Raw genomic sequence first — 17,510 nt, forward strand, 5'->3', positions numbered from 1 at the left:
AACTCAACACAACTCAAATCAACTCACCCCAACCCAACCCCTCAACCCAACTCAACTCAACTCAACCACCCAACCCACCCAACTCAACCCAACTAAACCCAACCCAACTCGCCTCAACTCAACACAACTCAACTCAACTCATCCCAACCCAACTCGCCTCAACCCAACCCAACTCAACTCAACACAACTCAACCCAACTCAACGCAACCCAACTCGCCTCAACTCAACACAACTCAACTCAAAATTCAACCCAACTCAATTGAACTCAACTCAACCCAAACCCAACTCTACCCAACTCACCCCAACTCAACTCATCCCAACTCAACTCAACTAAACACACATCGCAACCTGACGGTAAGGGTAAGTTATCATTGTCTTCAGCTCATCTCTGAATTTCCTCTGGGTTACTGTATAAAGAAATGTATCGCTGCAGCAACGGAGCAGCAGAAGCATATTCCCCGCTTCCTCGAGAATAAACACCGGGTCGTTGTATCCAGAGTAAGTATGAGTTCTCGTGATCCGAACATACAAATAATGCACAATGTACGTCATCCACAGTAAGATGAAGTTGCCGGAAATGCTGAATAGTAAAATGATCGACTTCCTGCGGCTCTCCATCTCGGGGTCAGGACCTTTCCCGGGGAGAGCGTCATCACGCAATGACTTCCGGACTCTGCTGGCGGTGACGATGCGTTTTACGGTCAGGATATTCAGTAACAATACAATCGCGACTGGCAGCAGGGGCGTGGAGATGCGGTCCAAATATGAGAAAGCGTACCACCACGGCGAGGTATAAAAGCTTGGAATTATCCGGCAATACCAAGGAAGATTGTCCGCGATGTAGAGCGGTTGGTAAATGAAATACCAGGGGACATCTTTGCAACAGAACAAAGCCACAATCGCGCCGACGACGGTCGCCGCCGTTTTTCTGGTGCAGTACCTGCGTTTAAAATTCTGACAGCAAATGGCCACGAAGCGATCGAAGGTGAATGCCACGGTGAGCCAGACGGAGGAGTCTCTGGATGCAAAAGCGACGGGGTTCTTGATGCGGCAGATCCAGGTGAGCGACAGGTAACTCCCGGGGAAGTAAATGCCGACGATGCGGTGGAGAATGACGGCGGTGATGAGAACCATCAGATCCGCCGCCGCCATGGCAACCAGGTAGACAGTCACACACCTGGATAGACCGCACCTCCCCCGCGACAGGATCACCATGGCGACAATGTTAACTGTTGGCAAATGTAGAATCGTTAACATAGAAACATAGAAACATAGACAATAGGTGCAGGAGTAGAGGCACAATCGTTAACCACTTTTTTGTGTTTTACTTTTATTTATTCTAAATTAATAAAATCATATGGCACCAAAGTGCCTAATATATATCATCATAATACATTTTATGGGCAGCTTATTTTTTTATATTTGTTGATTTAGGCCCATTGTCAATGTACGTGAAGCCAACAGTTGTGAACCTGGGTTTTAGGATGGACAGTGACTTTAAATTAGATCGCCAAATAGGCGCGGTGGTTAAACATAGAAACATAGAAAATTAGGTGCAGGAGTAGGCCATTCGGCCCTTCGAGCCTGCACCGCCATTCAATATGATCATGGCTGATAATCCAACTCAGTATCCCGTACCTGCCTTCTCTCCATACCCTCTGACCCCCTTGGCCACAAGGGCCACATCTAACTCCCTCTTAAATATAGCCAATGAACTGGTCTCGACTACCCTCTGTGGCAGAGAGTTCCAGAGATTCACCACTCTCTGTGTGAAAAAAGTTATCCTCATCTCGGTTTTAAAGGATTTCCCCCTTATCCTTAAGCTGTGACCCCTTGTCCTGGACTTCCCCAAACATCGGGAACAATCTTCCTGCATCTAGCCTGTCCAACCCCTTAAGAATTTTGTAAGTTTCTATAAGAGCCCCTCTCAATCTCCTAAATTCTAGAGAGTATAAACCAAGTCTATCCAGTCTTTCATCATAAGACAGCCCTGACATCCCAGGAATCAGTCTGGTGAATCTTCTCTGCACTCCCTCTATGGCAATAATGTCCTTCCTCAGATTTGGAGACCAAAACTGTACGCAATACTCCAGGTGTGGTCTCACCAAGACCCTGTACAACTGCAGTAGAACCTCTCTGCTCCTATACTCAAATCCTCTTGCTATGAAAGCCAACATACCATTCGCTTTCTTTACTGTCTGCTGCACCTGCATGCCTACCTTCAATGACTGGTGTACCATGGCACCCAGGTCTCGCTGCATCTCCCCCTTTCCCAATCGGCCACCATTTAGATAATAGTCTGCTTTCCCGTTTTTGCCACCAAAATGGATAACCTCACATTTATCCACATTATACTGTATCTGCCAAACATTTGCCCACTCACCCAGCCTATCCAAGTCACCTTGCAGTCTCCTAGCATCCTCCTCACACCTAACACTGCCCCCAGCTTAGTGTCATCCGCAAACTTGGAGATATTCCCTTCAATTCCCTCATCCTGATCATTAATATATATTGTAAATAGCTGGGGTCCCAGTACTGAGCCTTGCGGTACCCCACTAGTCACTGCCTGTCCAGCTTCTTTCACCTAAGGAAGCTGGCGAAGGTGAAGCCCATTCTCGAGCGGCAGCATTTTGAGACAGTAATCCATGCCTTTATTACATCTAAGCTGGATTACTGTAACGCGTTCTATTTTGGACTTGCTTGTTCTTCACTGGCTCGTCTCCAGTTGCTTCAGAATGCTGCTGGGACTCGAAAGAGGGAGCACATATCGCCAATGCTGGCCTCCTACACTGGCTCCCGGTGCACTTTCCAGTTCATTTTAAGATACTGTTATTTGTTTTTAAATCTCTGAATGGGCTCGCCCCGCCTTACCTCTCTGAGCTGCTCCACCCATGCGCTCCTGCCCGGTCCCTCAGGTCAGCTGGTCAGCTGCTCCTGGAGGTACCGAGGTCTAGTCGGGGGCTCAGAGGGGATAGAGCCTTCTCTGTTGCTGCTCCGGCACTCTGGAACAACCTGCCGTTGCACATCAGACAGGCCCCCTCACTGTCCATCTTCAAATCCAGTGTTAAAACACATTTGTACTCCTTGGCTTTTGACCATGCCTGAGGCTTTGCTTCTGTTTGTGGTGTTTTTGATGTTTCTTTATTTTACATGTCTTTTCCTACTATTTTTTTGATTGTTATTTTTGGTGTGTGTTAACTTTTTTGTCAATGATTAGTGATGTACAGCACTTTGTTGCAGCTATGTTTGTTTTTGAAAGTGCTCTATACATAAAATTATTATTATTATTATTATTTTTATTATTATTATTATTATTCTTATTATTATTATTATTATTATTATTATTATTATTATTATTATTATTATATTAAAGAAAGATTAGAATAAGAAAATGAAGTTAGATATATAGTGTGCGAAGAAAAAGAAAAAAGATGAATGAGTGAAGAGAGTTGAGAAAATGAAAATAGAAAAAAGAGAATAAAATATTTTAAAAAAAGTAAGGAGTTCATTGTTTATAATCTTGACCAACCCTCGTCCAGTTATTTTTTACAATTGTGTTGCACGACTTGATTCCAACAAGACGACAAATGGAGACCAACTCGTTATAAATTGGTCTGATTTATCCATTAGGAAGAATCGCATTTCCTCAAGATGTGTGGTGTCCAACATACTTGCCATCCACATTTTAAGCGTTGTTATTGATGTATTTTTCCAAAATTTAAGTATTAATTTTTTTGCTATTATTAACCATAGTTAAAAATAAATGTTGAGATGTGTTCAATTTATTCCCATCTTCCATTACGCCAAATGTAATAATTTCAGTATCTTAATGTTTTTTCTCATCTCTGTCCTAAAATACTTCCCCCTTATCCTTAAAATGTGGCCCCTTGTTCTGGACTTCCCCAACATCGGGAACAATCTATATATATACATTTATTTTCTTACTCACATTGATATAATGTTTAATAGAAACATAGAAACATAGACAATAGGTGCATGAGTAGAGACCATTCGGTCCTTCGAGCCTGCACCATTCGCCATTCAATATGATCATGGCTGATCATTCAACTCAGTATACCGTACCTGCCTTCTCTCCATACCCCCGGATCCCTTTAGCAACAAGGGCCACATCAAACTCCCTCTTTAATATAGACAATGAACTGTGGCCTCAACTACTTTCTGTGGCAGAGAATTCCACAGATTCACCACTCTGTGTGTGTGAAACATATTTTTTTCATCTCGGTCCTAAAATACTTCCCTCTTATCCTTAAACTGTGTGTGTGGCCCCTTGTTCTGGACTTCCCCAACATCGGGAACAATCTTCCTGCATCTAGCCTGTCCAACCCCTTAAGAATTTTGTAAGTTTCTATAAAATCCCCCCTCAATCTTCTAAATTCTAACGAGCACAATCCGAGTCTATCCAGTCTTTCTTCACATGAAACTCCTGACATCCCAGGAATCAGTCTGGTGAACCTTCTCTGTACTCCCTCTATGGCAAGAATGTCTTTCCTCAGATTAGGAGCCCAAAACTGAACGAAATACTCCTGGTGTGGTCTCACCAAGACCATGTACAACTGCAGTAGAACCTGCCTGCTCTTATACTCAAATCTTTTTGCTATGAATGCTAACATGCCATTCGCTTTCTTCACTGCCTGCTGCACCTGCATGCCTACTTTTAATGACTGGTGTACTATGACACCCAGGTCTCGCTGCATCTAACCCTTTCCTAGCAGTAGCATAGCAAGTCATATGTCGTAACAACACTGCCGTGAAACTCCCTACACTATTCTTATAACACATGTAAAACGGTTTGTCCAACGAGAGTTGGTTTTTAAATGTGCTATATATATATTAAATCTTTTGACTTGCTTCCATATATCAAAAATAAATGTTTTTGCATTTCAATCCTCGTCCGTCCAGTACGGAGCGACCAGATCAGATACTCCAAATCAGTACCCGTGTTTTTCTCCCCCGGTCCCTACAAAGCCCCGGCCCATTTCAGCAGGCGGCGTGACATGTTACCTGGGACCCCGAGACTTGCCAGCACGGGGTAACATCGGCGTACACCGCGCCGCTGGGCGGATCGTGCATGTCCCGCTGTAGGAGCCGAGAGCTGCTCTGTCTTGAAGAGCGATCTTTGCAGGAGATATTATACCCGTCAAGATATCCCCCTGGGAAGCGTAATTAGCGGCGCCGGTCTCGCAGTTTGCATTTGCGTGCCGCTCGAGACACATGTGGCGGTTCACCAGACTGATTCCTGGGATGTCAGGACTGTCTTATGAAGAAAGACTGGATAGACTCGGTTTATACTCTCTAGAATTTAGAAGATTGAGAGGGGATCTTATAGAAACTTACAAAATCCTTAAGGGGTTGGACAGGCTAGATGCAGGAAGATTGTTCCCGATGTTGGGGAAGTCCAGGACAAGGGGTCACAGCTTAAGGATAAGGGGGAAATCCTTTAAAACCGAGATGAGAAGAACTTTTTTCACACAGAGAGTGGTGAATCTCTGGAACTCTCTGCCCACAGAGGGTAGTTGAGGCCAGTTCATTGGCTATATTTAAGAGGGATTTAGATGTGGCCCTTGTGGCTAAGGGGATCAGGGCGTATGGAGAGAAGGCACGTACGGGATACTGAGTTGATCAGCCATGATCACATTGAATGGCGGTGCAGGCTCGAAGGGCCGAATGGCCTACTCCTGCACCTAATTTCTATGTTTCTATGTTTCTATGTGTACACTAATGACATTAATCTGACAGACGTCATAACCAGAACTCAACACAAGATAGTCTATGCATGCTCGATGCTGTTAAATAATCCCTTGTTCTGGATTTCCCCAACATCGGGAACAATATTCCTGCATCTAGCCTGTCCAACCCCTTAAGAATTTTGTAAGTTTCTATAAGATCCCCCCTCAATCTCTAAATTCTAACGAGTACAAGCCGAGTCTATCCAGTCTTTCTTCAAGCCTATGTTTCTATGTTTCTATGTTTATAATTTGTGTTTGCTTCTAATAAATATATTTTAAATATTTGTGTATATATATCTATAAACACACACACACACAACATATATATATATATATATATATATATATATATACACACACACACACACACACACACACACACACACACACACACACACACACCACACACACACACACACACACACACACACACACACACACACACACACACACACACACACACACACACATATATATATATATATATATACATTTATTTTCTTACTCACATTGATATAATGTTTCATAGAAACATAGAAACATAGACAATAGGTGCAGGAGTAGAGACCATTCGGCCCTTCGAGCCTGCACCATTCGCCATTCAATACGATCATGGCTGATCATCCAACTCAGTATCCTGTACCTGCCTTCTCTCCATACCCCCTGATCCCTTTAGCCACAAGCGCCACATCTAACTCCCTCTTAAATATAGCCAATGAACTGTGGCCTCAACTACCTTCTGTGGCAGAGAATTCCACTGATTCACCACTGTGTGTGTGAAAAAAAATGTTTTTCTCATCTCGGTTTTAAAGGATGTCCCCCTTATCCTTAAGATGTGACCCCTTGTCCTGGACTTCCCCAACATCGGGAACAGTCTTCCTGCATCTAGCCTGTCCAACCCCTTAAGAATTTTGTAAGTTTCTATAAAATCCCCCCTCAATCTTCTAAATTCTAACGAGCACAATCCGAGTCTATCCAGTCTTTCTTCAAATGAAAGTCCTGACATCCCAGGAATCAGTCTGGTGAACCTTCTCTGTGCTCCCTCTATGGCAAGAATGTATTTCCTCAGACTAGGAGACCAAAACTGTACGAAATACTCCAGGTGTGGTCTCACCAAGACCCTGTACAACTGCAGTAGAACCTGCCTGCTCTTATACTCAAATCATTTTGCTATGAATGCTAACATACCATTCGCTTTCTTCACTGCCTGCTGCACCTGCATGCCTACTTTTAATGACTGGTGTACCATGACACCCAGGGCTCGTTGCATCTAACCCTTTCCTAGCAGTAGCATAGCAAGTCATGGGTCGTGAACACACTGCCGTGAAACTCCCTACACTATTCTTATAACAAATGTAAAACGGTTTGGTCAACGAGAGTTGGTTTTTAAATGTGCTATATATATAAATAAATGAGATTTGACTTGCTTCCTATATCATCCTTACCTGTTTTGCATATCTTCCTCGTCCGTCCAGTAACGGAGCGACCAGATCAGATACTCCAAATTCCCACCCGTTCCCCTTCCCCCGGTCCCTACAAAGCCCCGGCGTCCATTTCAGCAGGCGGCGTGACATGTTACCTGGGACCCCGAGCGATGCCAGCACGGGGTAGTAGATTGCGTACACCGCGCCGCTGGGTGGATCGTGCATGTCCCGCTGTAGGAGCCGAGAGCTGCTCTGTCTTGAAGAGCGATCGTTGCAGGAGATATTATACCCGTCAAGATATCCCCCTGGGAAGCGTAATTAGCGTCGCCGGTCCCGCAGTTTGCATTTGCGTGCCGCTCGAGACACATGTGTACACTAATGACATTAATCTGACAGACGTCATAACCAGAACTCAACACAAGATAGTCTATGCATGCTCGATGCTGTTAAATAATCCCTTGTTCTGGATTTCCCCAACATCGGGAACAATCTTCCTGCATCTAGCCTGTCCAACCCTTTAAGAATTTTGTAAGTTTCTATAAGATCCCCCCTCAATCTTCTCAATTCTAGCGAGTCCAAGCCTAGTCTCCTCTCCTCCTCTCCTCTCCTCTCTCTCAAGCCTTAAACTGTGTGTTGGCCCCTTGTTCTGGACTAACATCGGGAACAATTTCCTGCATCTAAACCCCTTAAGAATTTTGTAAGTTTCTATAAGCCCCCTCAATCTTCTAAATTCTAGCGAGTACAAGCCGAGTCTATCCAGTCTTTCTTCAAGCCTATGTTTCTATGTTTCTATGTTTATAATTTGTGTTTGCTTCTAATAAATATATTTTAAATATTTATATATATATATATATATATATACACACACACACACACACACACACACACACACACACACACCACACACACACACACACACACACACACACACACACACACACACACACACACACACACACACACACAACACACACACACACACACACACACACACACACACACATATATATATATATATATATATATATATATATATATACATTTATTTTCTTACTCACATTGATATAATGTTTAATAGAAACATAGAAACATAGACAATAGGTGCAGGAGTAGAGACCATTCGGTCCTTCGAGCCTGCACCATTCGCCATTCAATATGATCATGGCTGATCATCCAACTCAGTATCCTGTACCTGCCTTCTCTCCATACCCCCGGATCCCTTTAGCCACAAGGGCCACATCTAACTCCCTCTTAAATATAGCCAATGAACTGTGGCCTCAACTACTTTCTGTGGCAGAGAATTCCACAGATTCACCACTCTGTGTGTGTGAAACATATTTTTCTCATCTCGGTCCTAAAATACTTCCCTCTTATCCTTAAACTGTGTGTGTGGCCCCTTGTTCTGGACTTCCCCAACATCGGGAATAATCTTCCTGCATCTTGCCTGTCCAACCCCTTAAGAATTTTGTAAGTTTCTATAAGATCCCCCCTCAATCTTCTAAATTCTAACGAGCACAAGCCGAGTCTATCCAGTCTTTCTTCAAATGAAAGTCCTGACATCCCAGGATTCAGTCTGGTGAACCTTCTCTGCACTCCCTCTATGGCAAGAATGTCTTTCCTCACATTAGGAGACCAAAACTGTACGCAATACTCCAGGTGTGGTCTCACCAATACCCTGTACAACTGCAGTAGAACCTCCCTGCTCCTACACTCGAATCCTCTTTGGCAAGAATGTCTTTCCTCAGATTTGGAGGCCAAAACTGTACGCAATACTCCAGGTGTGGTCTCACCAAGACCCTGTACAACTGCAGTAGAACCTCCCTGCTCCTACTCAAATCCTTTTGCTATGAATGGTATATATGAATGCTATTTCACAGTATATGCATGGTGTGAATTAATCAATAAACTTTACGTCAATGTAGGTAAGAAAATAAATATATTTTAAAACCGTACGATGTCGGGGCTTGTAAGATGGAATATAATATATTTCAATTTGTTCGTTAAATGTTATATCAATGTACATAAGAAAAGAGTGGTGAATCTGTGGAATTCCCTGCCGCAGAAGGTAGTTGAGGCCACACAGTTCATTGGCTAGAAGTCTGTAAGTTTCTATAAGATCCCCCCTCAATCATCTGCAGGCTCGAAGGGCTGCTCTGTCTCCGAACTGAAGGCATTGCAGAGGGTGGTTAAAATTGCCCAACGCATCACCGGTTCCTCGCTCCCCTCCATTGAGTCTGTCCAAAGCAAGCGCTGTCCGCGGAGGGCGCTCAGCATCGCCAAGGACTGCTCTCACCCCCAACCATGGACTGTTTACCCTCCTACCATCCGGGAGGCGCTACAGGTCTCTCCGTTGCCGAACCAGCAGGTCGAGGAACAGCTTCTTCCCGGCGGCTGTCACTCTACTAAACAACGTACCTCGGTGACTGCCAATCACCACCCCCCCCCCCCCCCCCCCCCCCGGACACTTATTATTATTTATTCAAATCGTTTGCTATGTCGCTCTTCCAGGGAGATGCTAAATGCATTTCGTTGTCTCTGTACTGTACACTGACAATGACAATTAAAAATTGAATCTGAATCTGAATGGCCTCTACTCCTGCACCTATTGTCTATGTTTCTATGTTTCTATGGTCGCTGAATAAAACCATCCTTATGTTAGACATCATTTGTAAATCTTGCTCAAAATTAATGTTATTTTGTCAAAAACATAGAAACATAGAAATCAGGTGCTGGAGTAGAGGCCATTCGGCCCTTCGAGCCTACACCGCCATTTAATATGATCATGGCTGATCATCCAACTCAGTATCCCGTACCTGCCTTCTCTCCATACCCCCTGATCCCCTTAGCCACAAGGGCCACATCTAACTCCCTCTTAAATATAGCCAATGAACTGGCCTCAACTACCCTCTGTGGCAGAGAGTTCCAGAGATTCACCACTCTCTGTGTGAAAAAAAAGTTCTCCTCATCTCGGTTTTAAAGGATTTCCCCCTTATCCTTAAGCTGTGACCCCTTTGTCCTGGACTTCCCTAACATCGGGAACAATCTTCCTGCATCTAGCCTGTCCAACCCCTTAAGAATTTTGTAAGTTTCTATAAAATCCCCTCTCAATCTCCTAAATTCTAGAGGGGATCTTATAGAAACTTACAAAATTCTTAAGGGGTTGGACAGGCTAGATGCAGGAAGATTGTTCCCGATGTTTAGATACCGTCATTTAGATTACCCCACCATTACAGACAAATCTCATTCCACTCCCTGGCTGTTGGGAAGACCAGACACATTTTATTGGTGAAAAGCAATTCCATAGACACAATAAATGATTAAGGAACATTAAGGAACAATCCAGGGGCACACAGAGCAAACGCAATCTTCATATTGCCATTTTTTATTTTTCCAAATACCACACTTGTGAACAGTGTGATTAGATGAATTATAGAGTGCAAGGTTAATACAAACATCAACTCAAAAACAGCAGATGAGCCCCGCCTACATCAACCGACTCCAACTGGTCCAGAACGCAGCCGCCCGACTCATCACCCACACAATAAATCCTGGCATCACATCACTCCAGTCCTCAAACAACTTCACTGGCTTCCCATCTCCCACCGGATCACCTACAAAATCCTGATCCTCACCTACAAAGCCCTCCACCATCTGACCCCCCAATATCTCACTGACCAAGTCAAGTCAAGTCAAGTTTATTTGTCACATACACATACGAGATGTGCAGTGAAATGAAAGTGGCAATGCTCGCGGAACAACAAAACAACCAAACAAATTATAAACACAATCATAACACACATATTATTTTACATAATAAATAATAGAAGGAAAAACGTTCTGTAGAGTTAGTCCCTGGTGAGATAGGCGTTTACAGTCCGAATTGCCTCTGGGAAGAAACTCCTTCTCAACCTCTCCGTTCTCACTGCATGGCAACGGAGGCGTTTGCCTGACCGTAGCAGCTGGAACAGTCCGTTGCAGGGGTGGAAGGGGTCTCTCATGATTTTGTTTGCTCTGGAGTTGCACCTCCTGTTGTATAGTTCCTGCAGGGGGGTGAGTGAAGTTCCCATAGTGCGTTCGGCCGAACGCACTACTCTCTGCAGAGCCTTCTTGTCCTTGGCAGAGCAATTCCCGAACCAGATGGTAATGTTCCCGGACATCCTCTCCCCCTACCAACCCTCACGGTACCTCAGATGCTCATCAGCCGGTCTCCTCTCCATCCACAAGTCCAACCTCCGCAGTTTTGGGGACAGAGCCTTCTCCAGGGCAGCTCCCAGGCTCTGGAACTCCCTCCCCCAACTGATCCGCAATTCCGTGTCCCTCACCATCTTCCAGTCCCGCCTCAAGACCCATCTCTTCACCTCTGCCTATCCTTAGCCCCACGTCCCCTTCCCTTTTCATCTGTGCATTAATTGCCTCGTATTGTGTTTTGTATTGAATTCTGTCTTTACTTTGTGTACTAGTCATGTCTCTACTATTTATTTCATTCCCCTTACATGTTTTTACAAGTTTAGGGGTAATATGAGGAGGAACCTCTTTACTCAGAGAGTGGTAGCGGTGTGGAATGAGCTTCCAGTGGAAGTGTTTGTACAGTTTGCAAAAGTATGAGTTAAATTAGCTTCTAAATATTTACTAGAATGTTGCCTGGGTTTCAACAACTAGGTTACAGAGAAAGATTGAATAAGTTAGGTCTTTATTCTCTGGAGCGCAGAAGGTTAAGGGGGGACTTGATAGAGGTCTTTAAAATGATGAGAGGGATAGAGGGATAGACAGAGTTCATGTGGCAAGCTTTTCCCCTTGAGAGTAGGGAAGATTCAAACAAGAGGACATGACTTCTGAATTAAGGGACAGAAGTTTAGGGGTAACATGAGGGGGAACTTCTTTACTCAGAGAGTGGTAGCGGTGTGGAATGAGCTTCCAGTGGAAGTGGTGGAGGCAGGTTCATTGGTATCATTTTAAAATAAAATTGGATAGGCATATGGATGAGAAGGGAATGGAGGGTTATGGTATGAGTGCAGGCAGGTGGGACTAAGGGAAAAAAAAGTTGTTCGGCACGGACTTGTAGGGCCGAGATGGCCTGTTTCCGTGCTGTAATTGTTATATGGTTATATGGTTATATTGTTTTCCTCTACCTGCTAAATTTTTGTAAGGTGTCCTTGAGACTCTTGAAAAGCGCCCATAAATAAAATTTATTATTATTATTATTATTATTATTATTATTATTATTATTAATTATTATTATATTATTATTATTATTATTATTAGCCATTTAAAAATTAAATGTTTTTAAAACACTTTTAAAAAGACAATTAACAGAACCACAATGTGTTTACATAATAAGCTTTATAAAATTTAATAGAGTTATGAATTAACAGAATTATAAATCTAACCGTATATCACACAGAGAAACTGTTCCCCCGGCTACCTCCGCAATTCACTGTAACCCGATCTTTCATCCAACTTCAGTTCCTGTTGGAAATGGACAGACAAATATGGAGAGGGTTAGACTATGGTGCAAGGCAAACACCTTCCACCCAACCAGCCGTCACATACAACAGATAATCCCCCGACATTTTCGCCACATCCAACGGGATCCCACCCACTGGCAACATCTTCCCAGCTCGTCCCCTATCGGCTTTCCGCAGAGACCGCTCCCTCCGTAACTCCCTGGTCAATTCGTCCCTTCCCACCCAAACACTACCCTCCCCTGGCACTTTCCCTTGCAAGCGCAGGAAATGCTACACTTGTCGCTCAACCTCCCTAACGCTCAACCTGTCTAATGCATTTCGTTGTCTCTGTACTGTACACTGACAATGACAATTAAATTGAATCTGAATCCCCCCCCCCCCCTCGCCTCATCAGAAACATAGAAATTAGGTGCAGGAGTAGGCCATTCGGCCCTTCGAGCCTGCACCGCCATTTAATATGATCATGGCTGATCATCCAACTCAGTATCCCGTACCTGCCTTTTCTCCATACCCTCTGATCCCCTTGGCCACAAGGGCCACATCTAACTCCCTCTTAAATATAGCCAATGAACTGGCCTCAACTACCCTCTGTGGCAGAGAGTTCCACAGATTCACCACTCTCTGTGTGAAAAAAGTTCTCCTCATCTCGGTTTTAAAGGATTTCCCCCTTATCCTTAAGCTGTGACCCCTTGTCCTGGACTTCCCCAACATCGGAAACAATCTTCCTGCATCTAGCCTGTCCAACCCCTTAAGAATTTTGTAAGTTTCTATAAGATCCCCTCTCAATCTCCTAAACTCTAGAGAGTATAAACCAAGTCTATCCAGTCTTTCTTCATAAGACAGTCCTGACATCCCAGGAATCAGTCTGGTGAACCTTCTCTGCACTCCCTCTATGGCAACTCCAATCACGGACCCAATCAGTCTTTCCAGGTGCGGCAGAGGTTCACCTGCATCTCCTCCAACCTCATCTGCATTGCATCCGCTGCTCTAGATGTCAGCTGCTCTACATCGGTGAGACCAAGCGATCGTTTCGCCCAACACCTCCGTCTGGTTCACAATAACCAACCTGATCTCCCGGTGGCTCAGCACTTCAACTCCCCCTCCCATTCCCAATCCGACCTTTCAGTCCTGGGCCTCCCCCATGGTCAGAGTGAGTCCCACCGCAAATTGGAGGGGCAGCACCTTGTATGTCGCTTGGGTAGTTTACACCCCAGCGGTATGAACATTGACTTCTCCAGTTTCAGGTAGTCCCTGCTTTCTCCCTCCTTCCCCTCCCCTCCACAGCTCCCCCACAGCCCACTGTCTCCGCCTCTGCCTTTCTACCCCCCACTCTCCCACCTCCACAACAGTCTGAAAAAGGCTCTCGACCTGTTCCTTCGCTCCATAGATGCCGCCTCACCCGCTGAGTTTCTCCAACATTTTTGCCTACCTCGGATTACAGGGCAATTTCTCCCTCTCCCCCTCTCTCTCTCTCTCTCTCTGTCTCTCCAAGTCTATCCAGTCTTTCTTCATAAGACAGTCCTGACATCCCAGGAATCAGTCTGGTGAACCTTCTCTGTACTCCCTCCATGGCAATAATGTCCTTCCTCAGATTTGGAGAACAAAACTGTACGCAATACTCCAGGTGTGGTCTCACCAAGACCCTGTACAACTGCAGTAGAACCTCCCTGCTCCTATACTCAAATCATTTTGCTATGAAAGCTAACATACCATTCGTTTAAGAATTTTGTAAGTTTCTATAAGATCCCCTCCCCCCCCCCCCCTCAATCTTCTAAATTCTAGCGAGTACAAGCTCAGTCTATCCAGTCTTTCTTCATATGAAAGTCCTGCCATCCCAGGAATCAGTCTGGTGAACCTTCTCTGTACTCCCTCCATGGCAATAATGTCCTTCCTCAGATTTGGAGAACAAAACTGTACGCAATACTCCAGGTGTGGTCTCACCAAGACCCTGTACAACTGCAGTAGAACCTCCCTGCTCCTATACTCAAATCATTTTGCTATGAAAGCTAACATACCATTCGTTTAAGAATTTTGTAAGTTTCTATAAGATCCCCCCCCCTCAATCTTCTAAATTCTAGCGAGTACAAGCCCAGTCTATCCAGTCTTTCTTCATATGAAAGTCCTGACATCCCAGGAATCAGTCTGGTGAACCTTCTCTGTATTCCCTCTATGGCAAGAATGTCTTTCCTCAAAGGTCGAAGCTAATAAATCGTTGGCAAACGCATTTACCCGCTTGTCTTCCTAGCGATCAGCCAACCGCCGACTCCGCCGAGCAAACAGGCAACAGTTACTCCGAAAACGATGACAGCGATGGCGCCAGGTGTGAGACCAGACCTGGTCTCTGGAACAGCGGCTAAAGATAACGCAAACACAGAAACAGCATTAGATTCACCAGGTTAATTCCCGGGATGGCGGGACTGTCATATGCTGAGAGAATGTGGAGCGGCTGGGCTTGTACACTCTGTGGAGTTTAGAAGGATGAGAGGACACCTTATAGAAACATATAAACGATTAAGGGGTTGGACAGGCTAGAGGCAGGGGGTTCCCCTCCTCCACCATAAATGAGGCTTGCACCAGGGTCTCTTCCATACCCCGCAACACTGCTCTCTCTCCCCATCCCCTCACTCACAACAAGGGCCGAGTCCCCCTAGTCCTCACCTTTCACCCCACCAGCCGTCACATACAAAAAGTAATCCTCCGTCATTTTCGCCACCTCCAACGTGACCCCACCACTCGCCACATCTTCCCATCTCCCCCCATATCTGCCTTCCGCAAAGACCGCTCCCTCCATAACTCCCTTGTCAATTCTTCCCTTCCCTCTCGGTCCACCCCCTCCCCGAGCACTTTCCCTTGCAACCGCAAGAGATGCAACACTTGTCCCTTTACCTCCCCCCTCGACTCCGTTCAAGGACCCAAGCAATCGTTCCAGGTGCGACAGAGGTTTACCTGCATCTCTTCCAACCTCATCTATTGCGTCCGCTGCTCTAGATGTCAGCAGATCTATATCGGTGAGACCAAGCGGAGGTTGGGCGATCGTTTCGCCGAACACCTCCGCTCGGTCCGCAATAACCAAGCTGACCTCCCGGTGGCTCAGCACTTCAACTCCCCCTCCCACTCCGCCTCCGACCTCTCTGTCCTGGGTCTCCTCCATGGCCACAGCGAGCAGCACCGGAAATTGGAGGAACAGCACCTCATATTCCGTTTGGGGAGTCTGCATCCTGGGGGCATGAACATCGAATTCTCCCAATTTTGTTAGTCCTTGCTGTCTCCTCCCCTTCCTCAGCTCCCCTGCTGTCTCCTCCCATCCCCCAGCCTTCTGGCTACTCCTCCTTTTCCCTTTCTTGTCCCCACCCACCCCCGCCCCCGATCAGTCTGAAGAAGGGTTTCGGCCCGAAACGTCGCCTATTTCCTTCGATCCATAGATGCTGCTGCACCCGCTGAGTTTCTCCAGCTTTTTTGTGTAACCTAGAGGCAGGAACATGTTCTTCAAGTTGGGGGAGTCCAGAACCAGGGGTCACACACAGTTTAAGAATAAGGGGTCGGCCATTTAAGTCTGAGATGAGGAAAACCCTTTTTCACCCAGAGAGTTGTAAATCTGTGGAATTCTCTGCCACAGGAGGCAGTGGAGACAGATTCACCAGATGTTTTCAAGAGAGAGTTATAGCTCTAATGGGTCAAGGAATGAAGGGATATGTGGGGAAAGCAGGAAGGGGGTTCTGATCTTAGATGTTCAGCCATGTTTCTATCACTCGGTGGGACAAAGGGGCCTGTTTCCGCGCTGTATCTCTAAACTGTGGACCCGCACTCATCAATAATCTATCTATCTCTGCCTTAAATATATCCACTGACTTGTGGCCTCCATCGCCGTCTGTGGCAACGAATCCCACAGATTCACCACCCTCTGGCTAAAGAAACCCCTCCTCGTCTCCTTCCTGAAGGAACGTCCTTTAATTCTGAGGCTGTGCCCTCTAGTCCTAGACTCTCCCACTAGTGGAAACATCCTCTCCACATCCACTCTATCCAAGCTTTTCACTATTCGGTGACGTTTCAATGATGCCTCCCCTCTCATTCTTCTAAACTCCAGCGCCGACGAACGCTCATCATATGTTAACACTTGTGTTTATGTTCACGTAATAGCAGAATTAAGTCGCACATAGAGAGTGAGACAGAGAGACATAGAGAAAGACCCACAGAGAGAGAGCGAGAGAGGCAGAGAGAGACAGAGACAGAGACTGAGACAGAGAGAAAGTGAGACAGACACAGAGAGAGATACACACATAGAGAGAGACACAGAGATAGGTAGAGATAGAGACAGAGAGAGACAGAGAGAGATAAAGAGGGACAGAGGGAGAGACAGACACAGAGGGAGACAGAGGGAGAGAGGGGGGACAGAGGGGGGGGGCAGAGGGGCAGAGGGAGACGGGGTAGAGGGGGAGAGAGGGAGAGAGCTTCACTCACTATTCATGATGACTTCTGAAGTGAGGCTGATGTTTCTGCCAGTCCAGGCATTATTGGCATGGCATGTGTACTTCCCAGCGTGCTCCATGCTTACTGAGGGAATGGTGAATACTGGACCTGTACTCAGTCTCTCTGTCTCATTGAACCACTCATACACAGGGCTGGGCACGGACTGGGCCGAACAGGTCAACGTTAGATCTTCTCCATTCGTTCTTGTCACTGGACTCTGGGGGGCAATTTCCATATTGTCCGGCCCATCTGCAAACAGAAATGTACAAGATTAGTTTTGTTCAGTTCAGTTTAGTTTATTGTTTCCACTAGTGGGAGAGTCTAGGACTAGAGGGCACAGCCTCAGAATTAAAGGACGTTCCTTCAGGAAGGAGACGATGAGGAATTTCTTTAGCCAGAGGGTGGTG

The 17,510-nt window shown here is 45.6% G+C and overlaps 2 protein-coding genes across 2 annotated transcripts; both read right to left on the reverse strand.

Moving 5' to 3' along the window:
* Window positions 1–330: 330 nt before the first annotated feature.
* LOC129715691 (probable G-protein coupled receptor 139) lies at window positions 331–7,396 on the reverse strand. Its single transcript, XM_055665552.1, has 2 exons — window positions 7,327–7,396; window positions 331–1,229 (listed from the first exon to the last, which is right to left on the reverse strand). Exons 1-2 carry the CDS (start codon window positions 7,394–7,396, stop codon window positions 331–333), a joined length of 969 nt encoding a protein of 322 aa, XP_055521527.1.
* Window positions 7,397–12,429: 5,033 nt separating this feature from the next.
* On the reverse strand, window positions 12,430–17,376 carry LOC129715690 (carcinoembryonic antigen-related cell adhesion molecule 6-like). Its single transcript, XM_055665551.1, has 3 exons — window positions 17,095–17,376; window positions 14,866–14,989; window positions 12,430–12,637 (listed from the first exon to the last, which is right to left on the reverse strand). Exons 1-3 carry the CDS (start codon window positions 17,336–17,338, stop codon window positions 12,631–12,633), a joined length of 375 nt encoding a protein of 124 aa, XP_055521526.1. The 5' UTR covers window positions 17,339–17,376; the 3' UTR covers window positions 12,430–12,630.
* Between the last annotated feature and the right edge of the window lie 134 nt (window positions 17,377–17,510).

Source organism: Leucoraja erinacea, unplaced genomic scaffold (genome assembly GCF_028641065.1).
Source record: "Leucoraja erinacea ecotype New England unplaced genomic scaffold, Leri_hhj_1 Leri_1324S, whole genome shotgun sequence".
Classification (NCBI taxonomy): Eukaryota; Metazoa; Chordata; class Chondrichthyes; order Rajiformes; family Rajidae; genus Leucoraja; species Leucoraja erinaceus.